Source organism: Electrona antarctica (genome assembly GCF_951216825.1).
Source record: "Electrona antarctica genome assembly, chromosome: 17".
NCBI lineage: Eukaryota > Metazoa > Chordata > Actinopteri > Myctophiformes > Myctophidae > Electrona > Electrona antarctica.
Window position 1 is genome coordinate 41,251,345 of NC_136798.1, and position 16,734 is coordinate 41,268,078.

The window sequence follows — 16,734 nt, forward strand, 5'->3', positions numbered from 1 at the left end:
CGTCATATCATACGCTGCTAAGGGACATATCTTCATCACGTCATGGGACATACGCTTCATAGCATGACAGAAAACCTACCTGCACTGTCTGCTTCCGTATGTACCGTGCAAGCATAACGTCATATCAGAATTATGCTGCTAAGGGACATACACATCGTAGCACCTGACTGATAACATTACTTGCACGCTCTGCGTGCGCAAGTAATGATCAACCTAGTTAATCATTCATGCGTGAACGCACATCAAAACCCTCTCCTCTAGTCTAAGCCATATCAAAAACCCTCCCTTTCCTCTAGTCTAAGCCATAGGCATGGTTGTGGATACAGAGTAGGCCTACAGATTATAGTTCGAGCACCATATGCACCACAGAAACAAGCAAGAATCAAGTGACAAGCGAATAGACACATAGTCCAGCAGACATGGTGTTTCACTGTCCACTGACAGCATCTCTGACCATTTGAATAGGCCGATTGAGCGCGGTCTGTGGAACTATCCTATGGAACTATCCCATCTGAATCGGTCCCGGTAGTTCTTTGGGCATTATTTGGTCTTAATCTTCACGAGCCAGGAAATTCTATTATTTATTGGTCTGTACAAATAAGTTAACTCTGGAGTGCGTTGTATGTTTATATATTATTGATGCAATATTATTGACACGTATGTCGGAACATTTTTCGACCAAACTGAAGAAAATGTCTTAATGTGTTTACACCACTGTCTCCTTTGGAACCAGCATTACAAAATGTTGTGCATATTATTAACTAATAATGTATAATGTAATGATATAAAGGGTATTTGTGTATGTTGCACTTTGTATATGTACTGTATCTGAACTGAATTAAATAGGTTTTGTTTTATTTATTACACATTGGTTAATGGTTTCTCTGGGCTGAGCACTGAATATTGTGGTTTTCAGCTTTTTCTTTGGTGATTCTCTTTTCACTCGTGGCATAATGTAGCACTGTTTGTAATATTGGAGTTTTGTTTTTAAATGACACACTTTAACACACATTTCACAATATCTATACTCTTTTGCTACTGTACTTGATTGAAGGAGACATTTTTAATAAAACAAAATGATTTTACAGTACTTGTCTCAGAAGTTAACTCTGGCAAATGGGTTCTAACCTGACTCCGCCAGATGGGGGCGGTGTTGATTCACAAGTTCCTAGACAAGTTCAAACCATGCTGAAACCACTGATTCTCTTCCATCAGGTGAAATGGGTTCCCCACTGCAGATTTACCAGTGCAGTGAGTGGACCAGATAATTACCTCATTTTAAAAGTTGTGACCAGTTTACTTTAAATGGGCTTTGTTGTTGCTTTAAGCGTGTGAAAACGTGTACGTCACCAAGAGGAGGGCGACGTCTGAAAAGCTAGGGACGGCCCTCTCGTGGGCATAATACATTCTATCCCACATCTGTCGCGCTCGTGCACAACGCAACAAACAAACTTCGGGAGAGAACGCCACTATACGCACATGGCCACGGACAATACAACTAACGAGAGCACTCAGCACAGAGCAGCAGTCTAAACTGCGGAGGGAGGAAAATGACAAAACCAAGTGAGAGCTGTTTCTGTTTGTGAGTTGTGACATGACGTGCTGCGAGCTCGCATATCTACGCTTCATGCAACGAATGTACCGTACGTTCGTTCTATTAAAGGGTAGATCGCTACCGTTTGGGGGCTGGGAGCAGCCCCCAAACGGGAGCGGATCTACCCTTTTATAGAACGAACGTACCGATATGCTGTGAGCTTAGCCTGTTGCTAACGTTGCTAACGTGACCCCCCTCCTCTCTCTCTCTCTCTCTCTGCGTCTCTCTCTCTCTCTCTCTCTCTCTCTCTAACGCGGCTCTCTCTCTCCCCCGTTGAAGTTGCAATAGTTGGATCACTGCAGTGTTGCACTGTTCATATTAGCTGCTTTGATATTATAGGAAATGGCCTACCATACACCATACATTATGTTTGTGTTATTTGCATCTAAACTGCAGTAAATAGGATAGTAAATAGTACTGTAACCAGATTTGACTGAGGGACTGCCATTGGATCTTTTTTCATGTCATATGAAAGCAGGGAATCCTAGTTTACAATTGATGTGTTGATTTTATTATGGTATTTACCATAGGCAATATGCCAATATAGAGTATGCACATGCATGGTTTTCCCATCAGGACACGCCCCCCTCATCTAGACTGAGTGGCAAAACATTGAGCAGCATGGAGTGTTGGAGTTTGGAAGCGCTCGTTGGAAATCACTCAATCGTCTTGCGTACCACCTGTTTCTAAATGTCACATAATGCAGGAGGCAGCAAACTGTTGTGTTATTGAAAACAAGCACTTCCAAACTCTGACACTTAGAAAAATAATCAAATGCAGGGCATTTCTTGACAGAAAGTAGCTCATAACGTTTCTATGGTGGATTTTCATGAAACAAAAACTTTGCAGATAGAAAGAGGATAATTCAAGCTTTTCGTACAGCTGCAATGTTGGTGAGTTTAACATTGTTTAATGCAATCAGACAGGACATTTCTGTTTGGATGAATGGGCTGTCAAGGCCAGAAAGTAGTTTTTTGCCACTCAGTGGGCGTTCTCGCATAACTTCCAGGTACGATGATGTCACGCGCATACCCTCTATTGTTATAAAAAGTTAAAATAACCAGTGAGCACCCGCAACTGCAGCTTTTAATATTTTATGAGGACTTGGTTTCAATAAATGAGTCCAGTACATTTTACAGGGTTCGAACTGTCTAACAGACCCAAAATGTGATTTATTCATTATGATCAGTTTGAAAAGTAGAAATATAGGCCTCCTTCTTATAGCTGCCTCCTTCCAATAAAAGCCCGGTATCAGAATCGGTTGAGACAAATAAAAGCCCCGGATTATAAATGAGGATTTACGGTAGCCTATGCAGTGTTGTAGTGGTACTTTTAGAAGTGGGTGGACGCCCGATAAACTCTCTGACCATGCACAGACAACAAGGTAAGACTTTATGAATGATGCTGGAAGCTGGAGTATGAAATATTGCTCGTTTGAAAATGAAAATTGTCAGTAAAATGGGCTTTGTGTGGGTGTTTAGTCAAGTGTGTGAGCAATATAGAGGGTATGCACTAGCCGCAATTTGCAACTCTATATTTTTTTTACAATGGGATGAATATAGAGTTGCAATACCCTCCATTGACTCCCCACTCATCATATTGCGTTTGCGATCTGCTGGTCTTAAACGACGTTAAACTCACCAACATTGCAGCTGTAGTCCAAGCTTGAATTATGCTCTTTCAATCTGCCGAGCTGGTTTTTCATAAAAATCCCCCGTAGACATGTTGTGAGCTACTTTCTGTCCAAAATATTCCACAAGTGATATTCCGAGCCGCCATTTTGTAATTCTGCGACAGGCCGTAAAACAAGACGTGAGGGGGAGAGCTTGTTTAATAGAAGATATACTCTATGGGTAAGACACCCAAAGAAGAGGCCGACGCAGCGCGACGCCCCGTCATGCACAGGCTTCTATTAAACAAGTAGCTCATAACATGTCTACGGGGGATTTTTATGAAAAACAAGCTCCGCAGATTGAAAGAGCATAATTCAAGCTTGGACTACAGCTGCAATGTTGGTGAGTTTAACGTCGTTTAAGACCAGCAGATCGCAAACGCAATATGATGAGTGGGGAGTCAGTAGGTGTGTTTACATGGACACCTTTCTTCCAATCTGATTAAAATAAACCTGATTTGAAGTGTTTACATGGGGCAAGTTCAATCCGATCAGGTGTTTACATGTGCCCACTTTTAATCAGATTAGCTGCTGTTTGTATAATGAAATCAGACCCATCTGAACAGAGTGGTGATGTACTCAGGGGCAGCCTTAGAGATCGGGAGGCCCCGTTCATGACGTCATAATTTTAATAATTAATAATTATTATCAAAAAAAATAAAAAATGTTTTTTTCCCTCTTTTTGTCAGTGTCTCAGCGCTGCTAGTGCAGTGAGTGCACGCCCCGTTCATGACGTCATCATTTTAATAATTAATAATTATTAGTGGGAGTGGGAACAATTACAAACAAACAACACATGACAGGTCAAGTACCTGCAGCGATTATTAGCTGATGCCAACTAGTGGTAAGTGGACGTACAGGAGGAGGATGAATAATTGACTAGGCTGATTGGAAGGATGTGATGCAATGCAATACTACTACTACTACTACTACTACTACTAATAATAATTACATAATTTTTAAATTCAATTGAAATGATTGAGACATATATAAGGCCGCCACTGGGTGTACTGTACTCGTTCTGTACTCGTACTAATACTGTACTGTACTTGTACTGTAGCCTACTACATTGTACTGTACTGATACCGTACTTGTACTGTAGCCTACTACATTGTACTGTACTGTACTGATACCATACTTGTACTGTAGCCTACTACATTGTACTTTACTTGTACTGTAATGCACTTGTACTATACTGTACTCATACTGTACTACATTGTACTGTAGGGCATTCACTTCTAGTCATTTTTACTAGTTGACTAGTTGCCTAGTTTACTAGTCGACTAGTTGATTAACTACCTATTATGTAAAAGTACAGTACAGTACAGTAGGCTACGAGTACACTCCACTAAAAAAATCTCAACTTCCCATCATGCACCTGTGCACGGTGTGAAGCTCGACAGCGCCACTTTGTCACCTGTTGGTACCCTAAACGGACGGACAGACATAGATACAGACAGACATAGGGACACACATTGCCGTTCCTTAAGTGGCTGCACCACTCAATAATACATTATTATTATTATACACACAGCTAACCCTATTATTATTAATAGGCTTATTATTACTATAAAATGGGTCACCACATGTGTTTTCCCACTTTTACCCATTCTTCCCTCCCGCCTTTACAATTCAAACGATTGAAACATATATAAGGCCGCCACTGGATGTATTTGGATTTGTTTTGTTAATGAAGCAGCAGAGCAGTTTGACTTCAACTTTTCTGATGGGGAAAATGAATGGAGAAGATGAGCATGAAGAACAAAGGGATTGTAATGGTAGGCCTACCTAATACCTATAGGCTATAGAGCGTCGCAGTCCCGCCCCCTACCATGGCCCAGGAAATGAATCCCAATGCATTTTTCCCATAGACATTTCAAAAAGTATTTATTTAAAGTCGGTTACGCCGCGGACAAAGCCAACTCGAGTCGTGACAACTCATGACAACACAAACAATATTTTGGACCAAACAAATAATTACAAAGAAGAAAAACAACAAAAAGTGTTGTAACCTGCTGTTTTTTTCTTCTTTCTAATTATTTGTTCGGCCCAAAAAATTGTGTTTGTTGTCATGATTTGTCACGACTCGAGTTGGCTTTGTCCGCGGCGTAAACGTCTTTAAATAAATACTTTCTGAAATGTCTGAGGAAAATGAACGGAGAATCATTTCCTGGGCCATGGTAGGGGGCGGGACTGCGACGCTCTATAGGCCTACTGTTACAACGCTGCTGTTTGTGTAGGCCTACAGGCTACAGCCCTACTTGTAGATGGGCTTGCCCACTTCCAACCCATGCCAGTTAGCCCACATGTAGACCATGTTGGAACTACATGGGCTTGCCCACTTCCAACCCATGCAAGTTAGCCCACATGTAGACCATGTTGGACCAATATGGGCTTGCCTACTTCCAACCCATGCCAGTTAGCCCTTGTGTAGACCACGTGGGACCTATATAGGCTTGCCCACTTCCAACCCATGCAAGTTAGCCCACATGTAGACCATGTTGGAACAACATGTTCCCAGTTCAAGCCCATTCCCACTTGTACCCATGTATCCCGCATTGAAACCACATGGGACCCATGGGCGTGCTGGCTGGGTTACATCTCTCATCTCTGTCGAGAATGCAACTAGCCTACTTGGACTGTGTCTGTTTAGCAATGGTAGGCTACTGAATGATAGAGCCTTCAGCGGAGTTGATTGATTTCCAGCTTATTTTGTGGCTAGTAATTAATAACCCTTATGGTCTGAGTCGGCTCGTCTTTATACTATTTATTATTAATTCAGCTTTCACATTTTACCCTACCCTATAGTTGCAATGGAAAGAATATTATATTAAATATCTATATACAATGAAAAATATTAAGAGTACATGGCATGCAAGCCATTTCAAATGTCAAATAGGCTAATGTGGAATTTTACGCAGGTGGTTCCAAATGATGAATTGATTACAGCACTAGCAAAAGACGTGAAACTAGGTCAAATCAATTACTGTAGCTGCAGCGGAGCTGTTCCAACTCTGACTTGAAGCAGCGGAGCTGGTCCGACTCTGACTTGAAGCACACTAAACTGACCAGCACGGCTTCAAGTTTAAACCATAATGGCATGTAGGCATAGTATTGGATATAACTTTCTTCAGCCAAACAGAAACAGATCTGCGATCACAGAGGCAGGGGGGGGGGGCAGCGCATGCAACTTCAGGTAGCCTACGAGTGATTCTCATCATCCATTATCTCAGTGGCTGCAACACTTTTATTTATTTATACTTTTTATTTGCATGGGAGATTTTCGGCAATAGTGCCGTGTGTGCGCGCACGTGCGCTTGCAGAGAGAGAGGGGGGAGAGGGAACGAGAGAGGAATACCGCCTCATCGCACTGCCAAAAACAAGGAGGTTAAGCAACAGAAATTACCGACGATTTGATGTGCAGAAAGAACATATCAGATTCTAATCGGGTTAAGGTGTATACATGGAAGAAATGTCCTCTTGATCGGGTTTAAAAAAAGTCTAGACCACCCCTCTGCACCCGATTAGAATTTAAATCGGGTCGGACTTGATCGGGTTTATTTAGGTGTATACATGGATATTTTAAATCGGGTGTATTTAAAACCTTGTTTTAACCCGATTAGAACGTGACATGTAAACGTGCCTAATGGAGGGTATTGCAACTCTATATTCATCCCATTGTAAAAAAATATAGAGTTGCAAATTGCGGCTAGGTATGCACATGATGCATACAGTGAATGGCAAATCAAGTGGCAAAGTGATCATGAGTGACATAGTCAGTTTAATGCAATCAAATAAACTTTCTGTTTGGATGTATGGGCTGTCAAGGCCAGAAAGTTGTTGTTTTTGCCACTCAGTAGCATCTTCGAATCAAATTATTCCCAGAGTAATATAGTAAGAGAGTGGCGACACTAGCGTTGACTCCCATTGTAACATGGAATGCGGAAGTGCTCATGCTATCTCAATGGGATAGTTCCATAGGATAGTTCCAGAGATCAAAGCGTGTCGCTACTCTACACTCTGAGTAGGATCTATAGGCATTCCCGCATAACCGTGTTTGATGATGTCACGCGCATACCCTTTATACTGCCCCCCCTCTGGTCAGCCCCCTTTCTGCCGTCTGCAGAAGTGCAGATAGTCTCTCTGTTGATCCATTGCAGCCTTAATACGTGTAGTAGTGTAATAAGTGAAGTAGCCTGCTCTTTTAGCGTGTTTTAAACTCTGACCATGCACAGACAACATGGTAAGACTTTATGAATGATGCTGGAAGCTGGAGTATGAAATATTGCTCGTTTGAAAATGAAAACGGTGTAGTTCTGTCAGTAAAATTGTGTGTGTGTGTGTGTGTGTGTGTGTGTGTGTGTGTGTGTGTGTGTGTGTGTGTGTGTGTGTGTGTGTGTGTGTGTGTGTGTGTGTGTGTGTGTGTGTGTGTGTGTGTGTGTGTAGTGTGAGCACTATAAAATCAAGCCTGGGACCGAGGCTACTTAACATTGACAAGTGGGTACTCTTTCCTGGCTGAACATTATTCAACCTAAAAGCCTACCTGGAAATGTATTTCCTGTTACAGAGCTGGAGGGAAGAGGAGACCCCTGTTAATTTAACTGAACAAACTATAGCAGGGTTCCCCAATTAATTTTCTCCATTGAAGTGCCATATGTTTTTAATTAATTAATCATAGATGTAGAACAGTGGTTCTCAACCAGTGGTCCTTGAGGGGGTTCCAGGTGGTCCCCTGAGCGAGCTAAATGATGGAGAGTTGGTAACCAAATGGACCCTTGAGACTGTAAAATGAAACCAATACTTAAAGGGACCATTTGGTTTTTATTTTACGCTCGGTAAAAGTTAAATTATTGTTTTAACATCTGCATTACTTAAGTTAATTTCCAAGAAGTCTACACAATTAGAGAATGTAGAAGATTTTTTTTTCAACGTTTGGCTGTTATCTCCTATGGTACCAACATCAATATCAACAATTTGTCTGTCCTGATGAAGGTCGAATAGACCGAAACGTTGAATAAAGAGCAACATTTTTGGCAAGTTTTCTGACGGTGTGCGGGACCCTTCTTTGTTTTTCAAAGATAACCTTTTTAACCAACATCAATACAGCATGGCAATATGTACATATTCTTTAGTTGTAGCAGACCTGCCGTTTTCTTCAGTTTGTTCAGGTATGTGGTGGTGCATAAACTAAATGTCTGTTTTGATTCCAGGGCCAGGAAGCAGAGCTTCCCCAGATGACCTGAGAGGTCTGGATGGTTCATCATCACATCTCAAGAGAAGACCAGCAGTGATGCAGGCCGCCATGTTACCAGTGATCAAGTTACACAGAATAGGTATGACCTGTTTTACTACTGTATGCTACTGTAAACATTTAGTCTAATAGGTACTGTTTTAATACTATGTGACTGTAAACATTTAACTATGTTTCACTGTTACAATTATTAGCATGTAGATCTGTTCTTTTTGGTAAGTGACAAAGCTGTGTGGTGGATTACTGCACAACACCTTGGATGTCATGTGTACAATTTTAACACAAATGTTCTCTTCTGGGGTTCCTACAGTACTAGCACACTGTTTTCAGGGTTTCAACTTGGGCGTCCTTGACATGAAAACGTGGAGGACCAACTCTCCTAAACTATGGATAAAACTATTGATCACTGTTTATTGGTAGAGTTGTCCCGGTATCAGAAAAGCTGCCGATACTGCCTAAAATGTTTTCTGTATCAGCGAGTATGCTGGTCTACTCTATCCTGATCCTGATACTCTAACCTACACTACTATGTCAATGAGCTTGTAGATCTGCTATTTTTCAATAGCTGAAGCATAACATAATGCTTAAAACACCAAAAGGGGTTCCCGTTCAGAATGCGTTAACCGCCAGAGTTAAAATCTGCCCTTGCCAAGGATCAGAGCGTTTTCAAATGCTCATAGAATATTATCCACCCGCCGATCGCTTTGAAAGACCCAGTTGAGTCTTGTAAAGTCGGGGGGAAAGAACTTTGCCGGCGTATTTTTGAGGGGCTCCTATATACAGTTTTAATGTTTGTCTTTAGTTCAATGTTTGTTTAATAAACACCATTGACAATGAATGGAAAACTTATGTCATTTTGTAACTCATTACGTCATATTGTCTCTTTATTGTTAATGGCATAAATGTTTGGCACAGTTTGTTTTACCATTACATCACCTAATCAACATGAGTTAGACTTTAATTTAATATATTGCTGCCCCTCACTTCACACGGGTGTGATTTTGAATCTCCACAAGAAATTCAATTATTTATTGGTGTGTACAAAGTTAACTCTGGAGTGGGCGTTGTACTTATATTATGTTTATATATTATTGAAGCAATATTATTGTATGTCGGTAATTTTTTTTTGCATTGCTTCAGTTGGTGTTGCAAATAGATGTGTGAAATTAAGACACAGTTCAAATATGATTATTGTGTGGCGTCGTGGCCTGAAAAGGTTGAGAGCCACTAACGTCACAGAGTAGTCATACTGATATATGACATATAAAGGTAGATGCCCTTTCCGGCTCTGGAGCGTATGTGCTCAAGGGAGGGCAAAACTTTCCCGACATTCCTTGCGAAGCACCGCGGAAGCATAAGCGTGCGTCACAGAGCTCATGTTCGGGTCTGATTAGTCCCGGAAAAGATGCCCTGTGATTGACCAGTAATCACTTGAGTGGCAGCGTGATGTAACGTGCCTTCCACACTTCTGGCGTACTTCATCCCCCAGTGTAAATTATTGCGCCCCTCCTTCACACATCAGTCCAACGAACTGCAGCGGCCAATGAGGCATCTATTTTTGAGTGGTGTAAACCACTCCTACGACTGGTTAGTTAGTTTACGTGTCTGTCTGTCTGTCTGTGCTACAAAAAATGAGCATGGTTGCTACGGTCACCCAGTTCACCCGGGTGTGATTTCATTACGTCAGACATTACGTCAGATCAGAGCTGATCAGGCTATATAATACCTTACACCACTCAGTTCACACGGGTGTGATTTTTATTTTAAATATCTGTGACCTTGGGTTTGCACTAGAGTTCAGTACAGTACCTATAACAATAACGGCATAGGTGCACCGCTCAGTTCACACAGGTGTGATTTTCTTTTTTATAATCATTAGAACTTCACTTGAACCAATGACGTGTGTTTTCAATTAATCTATCATGGTTAAAATGGAGTTTGAAATTACAAACATGTTTGAAAGTGAAGTCTAGCACCACGTTACGAATTGCCACGCAGATTAGAGGGTAGCATGGGTCCACCCCAAATGGAGTCTTTTTTGAGTCAATTGCGGAGAACAAATTTCACTGCGGTAACGTGTGTGACTAACGTGTACGACTTTGACTTTGACCCAAGACATGACATGACCACCTGTTTTTAGTTTTAGATAAATAAAACCTCTGGGTTTCATTCATCCACGGGTCCGTTTCGGTCCTCACCATGTTTATCTACGGGTGAACATTTGACTAACAGCAGATCTACAAGCTCACAATACTCGCACGATTTGAGCTTGTAGATCGGCTATTTTTGGCCAAAAGACTTTCCGTAGAGGGAAAAAGTATAGACTCCTGGGGGACCCTGGTGAACTAAATATATACATTAGTGTGAAGTGTATAAAGTTGGGTCTGAACTTGAAGGCAGATTGATGCACGAATCCATAATCAGATTATGTTTTCTACCTCAGATACCTGTCCAGACCAGGACCTACCTAAACCAAGACGCTGCTGTGACCAATGTGGAAGAGGCTTCGCTTCAGTTTACAATCTCAAAATCCACCAAATAATTCACACTGGAGAGAGGCCTTACAGCTGTGACCAATGTGGGGTGAAGTTCACCACAATGTCTCACCTCAAGACACACAAGAGAATGCACACTGGAGAGAGGCCTTACAGCTGTGATCAATGTGGGACAAAGTTCACTCAAATGTCTCACCTCAAGACACACAAGAGAATGCACACTGGAGAGAGGCCTTACAGCTGTGACCAATGTGGGACAAATTTCACTCGAATGTCTAACCTCAAGAGACACAAGAGAATGCACACTGGAGAGAGGCCTTACAGCTGTGAGCAATGTGGGGAAAGCTTCATTCAAATGTCTCACTTCAAGACACACAAGAGACTGCACACTGGAGAGAGGCCTTACAGCTGTGACCAATGTGGGGTGAAGTTCACCACAATGTCTAACCTGAAGACACACAAGAGAATGCACACTGGAGAGAGGCCTTACAGCTGTGATCAATGTGGGACAAAGTTCGCCATAATGTCTAACCTGAAGACACACAAGAGAATGCACACTGGAGAGAGGCCTTACAGCTGTGACCAATGTGGGAAAAGCTTCGCTGAAATGTCTACCCTGGATAAACACAAGAGAATTCACACTGGAGAGAGGCCTTACAGCTGTGACCAATGTGGGGCGAAGTTCACTCAAATGTCTCACCTCAAGTCACACAAGAGAATGCACACTGGAGAGAGGCCTTACAGCTGTGACCAATGTGGGGCGAAGTTCACTCAAATGTCTCACCTCAAGACACACAAGAGAATGCACACTGGAGAGAGGCCTTACAGCTGTTACCAATGTGGGAAAAGCTTCGCTGAAATGTCTACCCTGAAGAGACACAAGAGAATGCACACTGGAGAGAGGCCTTACAGCTGTGACCAATGTGGAAGAGGCTTCACTTCAGTTTACAATCTCAAAATCCACCAAATAATTCACACTGGAGAGAGGCCTTACAGCTGTGATCAATGTGGGACACATTTCACTCGAATGTCTCACCTCAAGACACACAAGAGAATGCACACTGGAGAGAGGCCTTACAGCTGTGATCAATGTGGGAATAGCTTCGCTGAAATGTCTACCCTGAAGACACACAAGAGAATGCACACTGGAGAGAGGCCTTACAGCTGTGACCAATGTGGGGCGAAGTTCACTCAAATGTCTCACATCAAGTCACACAAGAGACTGCACACTGGAGAGAGGCCTTACAGCTGTGACCAATGTGGGACAAAGTTCACCACAATGTCTAAACTGAAGAGACACAAGAGAATGCACACTGGAGAGAGGCCTTACAGCTGTGACCAATGTGGGAAAAGCTTCGCTGAAATGTCTACCCTGGATAAACACAAGAGAATTCACACTGGAGAGAGGCCTTACAGCTGTGACCAATGTGGGAAAAGCTTCACTCAACTGAATAACCTTGTGACCCACAAGATAATTCACACTGGAGAGAGGCCTTACAGCTGTGACCAATGTGGGAAAAGCTTCACTCAACTGAATAACCTTGTGACCCACAAGAGAATTCACAGAGGAGAGAAGCCTTTTGGGTGTGATAAATGTGGAAAGTTCTTTACTCAGTATAAAATATTAAAAACTCATCTGTGCATCCATCCTGGAGAGTGAAGCCTTCCTACTGTGACCAATCCAAGAATCTGTCTCCATTCAAAAGGAGGAACTTGAAGACCACCTTTACTTCAGTAAATTTTTTTCTAATCAGTTTCTTTATCTCAGATCCAAGCTGCCAATATTTCCATTTACATAGACTAGTAATTTGCATAACTGACCAAATGTAAAAGATCCTCTGTTATTTCTAACTTTCCACACACACACACACACATACACGTACACACACACACGTTCTGCATTTGAGCTGTAAAGGACAGTCTGAACTCTAAAGAATCACACCCATGTGACGTTGACGGGCGCTCTTATCATTATACATCATCTCATGATGCAACTGAATTGATGTGATTGGTTAGCCGATTTCCTCGTCTATACATATGACGTACATTTTCCTGCTTTCCTACTCTATAAAAGCCTTTAGGGACTTCATGTGACACTCCTCTGACATTGTTTTGTTTGTGATCCTAAGATTTTTCGTTTTTCAAAAGACAGTTCACAGTGACCCTTGTTGATATAATTAATAACAGAGTCTTAACACATGCTCTCCACTGCCAGAGACTAAGCACCAATAACGCAACAATAGACACAGTCCAGCAGACATGGCCATGGTGACACGATGATTAGTGTTTAAAATGGCCCAATGATGTTGCTTCTACATGTTTATATTTGAGGCCCCTCAATTTTGATCGAGGCTACTGGTAGCCTGGCTTGGCCAGCCTCATAGCGGGGATTCACATGCGCGGAGGAATCTTCAGTGAATCCCTGCTTTGAGGCTGGCCAAGCCAGGCTAGGCTATTGGGGCTCTAAACTGCATCTCTGACCATTTGAATAGGCCGATTGAGCACGGTCTGTGCCAAGCGGCTGTGGTTCCCTGTTGCTCTTGTGCAATAAATCACTGGGCTCTGGGCTAAAGCATGCTAACCTAGTGCAGAGGGCTGCATCGTCTTAACTAATGAAGCCTCACATGCTTTTAATTGTTTACTTATTTTGTTTAATTGTTTGTTTATTACACATTGGTTTCTCTGGGCTGAGCACTGAATATTGTGCACCTTTTTCTTTGGTGATGAAGTTCACTCACACGGCATAATGTAGCACTGAGTTTTGTTTATAAATGACACACTTTAACACATATTTCACAATATCTATACTCTTTTGCTACTGTACTTGATTGAAAGAGACATTTTCTTCAAATAAAACAAAACAAGATTTTACAGTACTTGTCTTTTTTTGAGTGGTGTAAACCACTCCTACAACTGGCTTTGTTGTGCAGAAAAAATGAGCATGGTTGCTATGTTCACCCGGGTGTGATTTCATTACGTCAGACATGATTTTGTTAGTCTGTGCAGCAAAAATGAGCATGGTTGCTATGTTCACCCTGTTCACCCGGGTGTGATTTCATTACGTCAGACATGATTTTGTTAGTCTGTGCAGCAAAAATGAGCATGGTTGCTATGTTCACCCTGTTCACCCGGGTGAACAGGGTTTTTTTTCTGTGCAGAAAAAATGAGCATGGTTGCTATGTTCACCCGGGTGTGCTTTCATTACGTCAGACATGATTTCATTACGTCAGACAGGCTATATTACACCACTCGGTTCACACGGGTGTGATTTTATTTTATTAACATTTTATTTCAGATCAACTCAAGACTATTTTTTGAGTGGTGTAAACCACTCCTACAACTGGCTTTGTTTGTCTGTCTGTGCACAAAAAATGAGCACGGTTGCTATGGTCACCCAGTTCACACAGGTGTGATTTCATTACGTCAGACATTACGTCAGACCACAGTTGATCAGTCTATATAAGACCTTACACCACTCAGTTCACACGGGTGTGATTTTTTACTAACGGGTAATGTACTGCAGTGGCTCCCAAAGTGGGGTCGGGGGGGGCCCCCAGGGGTCCTTGAGGGACCAAATGGACCCTTATATGGGTCTGTAACTCTTGAGAGTGTACACATGTATGTAATGTACATTTGTACACTCTCAGAGTTAAATTAACATTGATTTCACAATATAAATTGAGGGTCCCAGAGATAGAAGGCCTTTTCAATAAATAAGACTGGGAAAAATAGATTTACAATTTTTTTCCCGGCACCAAACGTGATTTAAAGTGCAATTTAAAAGTCAAAATATAATTGGTTACATTGGTAGTAGGGATGTACCGAATCTACCGATGAGACAATTTGGACAATATCGATATCCAATGTAATGAATTGCTATTATGGCCGATAGCCGATGTCGATATGATCTCATTCTGTATTAAAAAAGAACTGAGTGGTGCAACTACACATTTATTGTTAGTTACTGTACATTAGAACCATAGCAACCATGCTCGTTTTTTTGGTACGAACAAACACAGGTACACGGGTACAAAGCCAGTTGTTGGAGTGGTTTGCACCACTCAAAAATATAATTATTTTGGCCATTCTGAAAAAAGGCTAAATTTGAAAAGGGCAATGCCTCTTTCTTTATTACAAAACTAGGGAGCACCGTTATTGAAATGTTGGCTCATATCCCAACATAAACAGCTTGAATGTGTATATATTTTAATGTTCCAACTATTGACTCTTTCGAAAGCTTCCCCAGAAAACATTGATATAATTTGCAGCCTTCATCATCACAAAAGGCTTTTTCAGGCTTTTTTTTTTTAATTAGTTTTTCAACATAATAGAATTAAATCTCTGCTAAATCCGATATTTTATTTTACCGATAGGCTACCGATTACCGATTAATTGCCAATATCGGCCTATATATGTGTTTGCCGATTAATCTCCCATCATATTTGTTACGGTAGCCTAGGAAATATATTTACAACACTGCTTCCTGGTGATGATTGATTGATTGATTATAAATTGTATTCAGTTTGTAGAATGGGTACAGTTACACAAAAGTACAGGTCAATACAAAAACTGCTACAAGGATAAAACAAAAAAAAAGCAGACATCAGGGTGTGAAGCTAGGGAACTACTCTAATTTAAAACTGGCCCCTGTAAAAACAAAATCACACCCGTGTGAACTGAGTGGTGCAGTGACGTCACACACTAACCATAGCAACCATGCTCACATGTACGTGGGGACACATACAGGTACACACGTACACGGACACATACACAGATACAGACAAAGCTGGTTATTGGAGTGGTTTGCACCACTCAAAAATATATAAAAAAGTTTAAGTGCCCCAGCTATTTTTCTATAATGTAGGCCAACATATTTTCCCTTATTTTCTAACCGTACATATAATGTTTTTTTTTTCTTCATAGACGTGTATATCGTATAGATCTTTAAATGTTCTGATGAATTGAAAATGGACCCTGATGTAAACAAGTCTTAGTGCTTTTTTCTGTTTTCTACAAACTGAATACAAATTTCAATGAATCAATCAAGGCCTAAATATGGTGCATTAACAGTGCTTTAGTTTACACAATGTGCATTACTGGTATATTCATCCAGACAGAAAAACAAAGAATACTTTATATGCGTTAGGCTATTTGATTAGATTTGTTATCTTTGGGACCACAATCTATTAGCACTGTCCTTGTTAGACATGATTTGATCTGCTATGCCGCTATGGCCTGCCATTTGGTCCAGAATTCACTGTTATGATGTTATCACCAGTATAGACTGTTACAGGCCTACCGGTAGGCTAACTCTGGGCGTCTGGGTGAGTGACACCTCGACATGGACAAGTTTGCTCACACCAAAAATGACAACGAGCGACCAAAATCAAATCATGTTCTGTTCGGTGAGCCTCATTGATTGATTGAAATATGTAACAGTTTGCAGAATTACAGTACATTTCAAGCACAAACTCAAGGCTGTTAACTGTGAGTGGACGACCAAATTAAGCATTACACTTGTTTACAAGAGGGTCCATCATGTTCAATTAATCAAAACATTTAGAGACGTACAAATAGACACTTCTATATAGACAAAGAACAGAACAGGAATTCATCATAAAAAGAGAGGCGTCAAGCATGCCTCAGGCATGCATAGGTGGTGTCGACGTGCTTCATCAGTCATAATCAGATGCTTAATTCATCAAGATACGCCTTCCCAGAA

At 41.4% G+C, this 16,734-nt stretch overlaps 1 protein-coding gene across 2 annotated transcripts; it reads left to right on the top strand.

Annotated features, from left to right (window-relative positions):
* The first annotated feature begins 1,487 nt into the window (after nt 1-1,487).
* LOC306940904 (uncharacterized protein) lies at nt 1,488-13,364 on the top strand. Of its 2 annotated transcripts, none has more exons than XM_079526152.1 (3): nt 1,488-1,563; nt 8,477-8,599; nt 10,961-13,364. In XM_079526152.1, exons 1-3 carry the CDS (start codon nt 1,551-1,553, stop codon nt 12,670-12,672), a joined length of 1,848 nt encoding a protein of 615 aa, XP_079382278.1. In that variant the 5' UTR covers nt 1,488-1,550; the 3' UTR covers nt 12,673-13,364. The 2 variants fall into 2 exon arrangements, with proteins under 2 accessions (XP_079382278.1, XP_079382277.1); XM_079526151.1 differs by lacking the exon at nt 1,488-1,563 and adding an exon at nt 2,913-2,978.
* The last annotated feature ends 3,370 nt before the right edge of the window (nt 13,365-16,734 follow it).

Coding starts and splice junctions, on each gene's coding strand:
- LOC306940904 (XM_079526151.1), top strand. Junction 8,600..10,960: donor GATCAAGTTACACAGAATAG/GTATGACCTGTT, acceptor TTTCTACCTCAG/ATACCTGTCCAGACCAGGAC.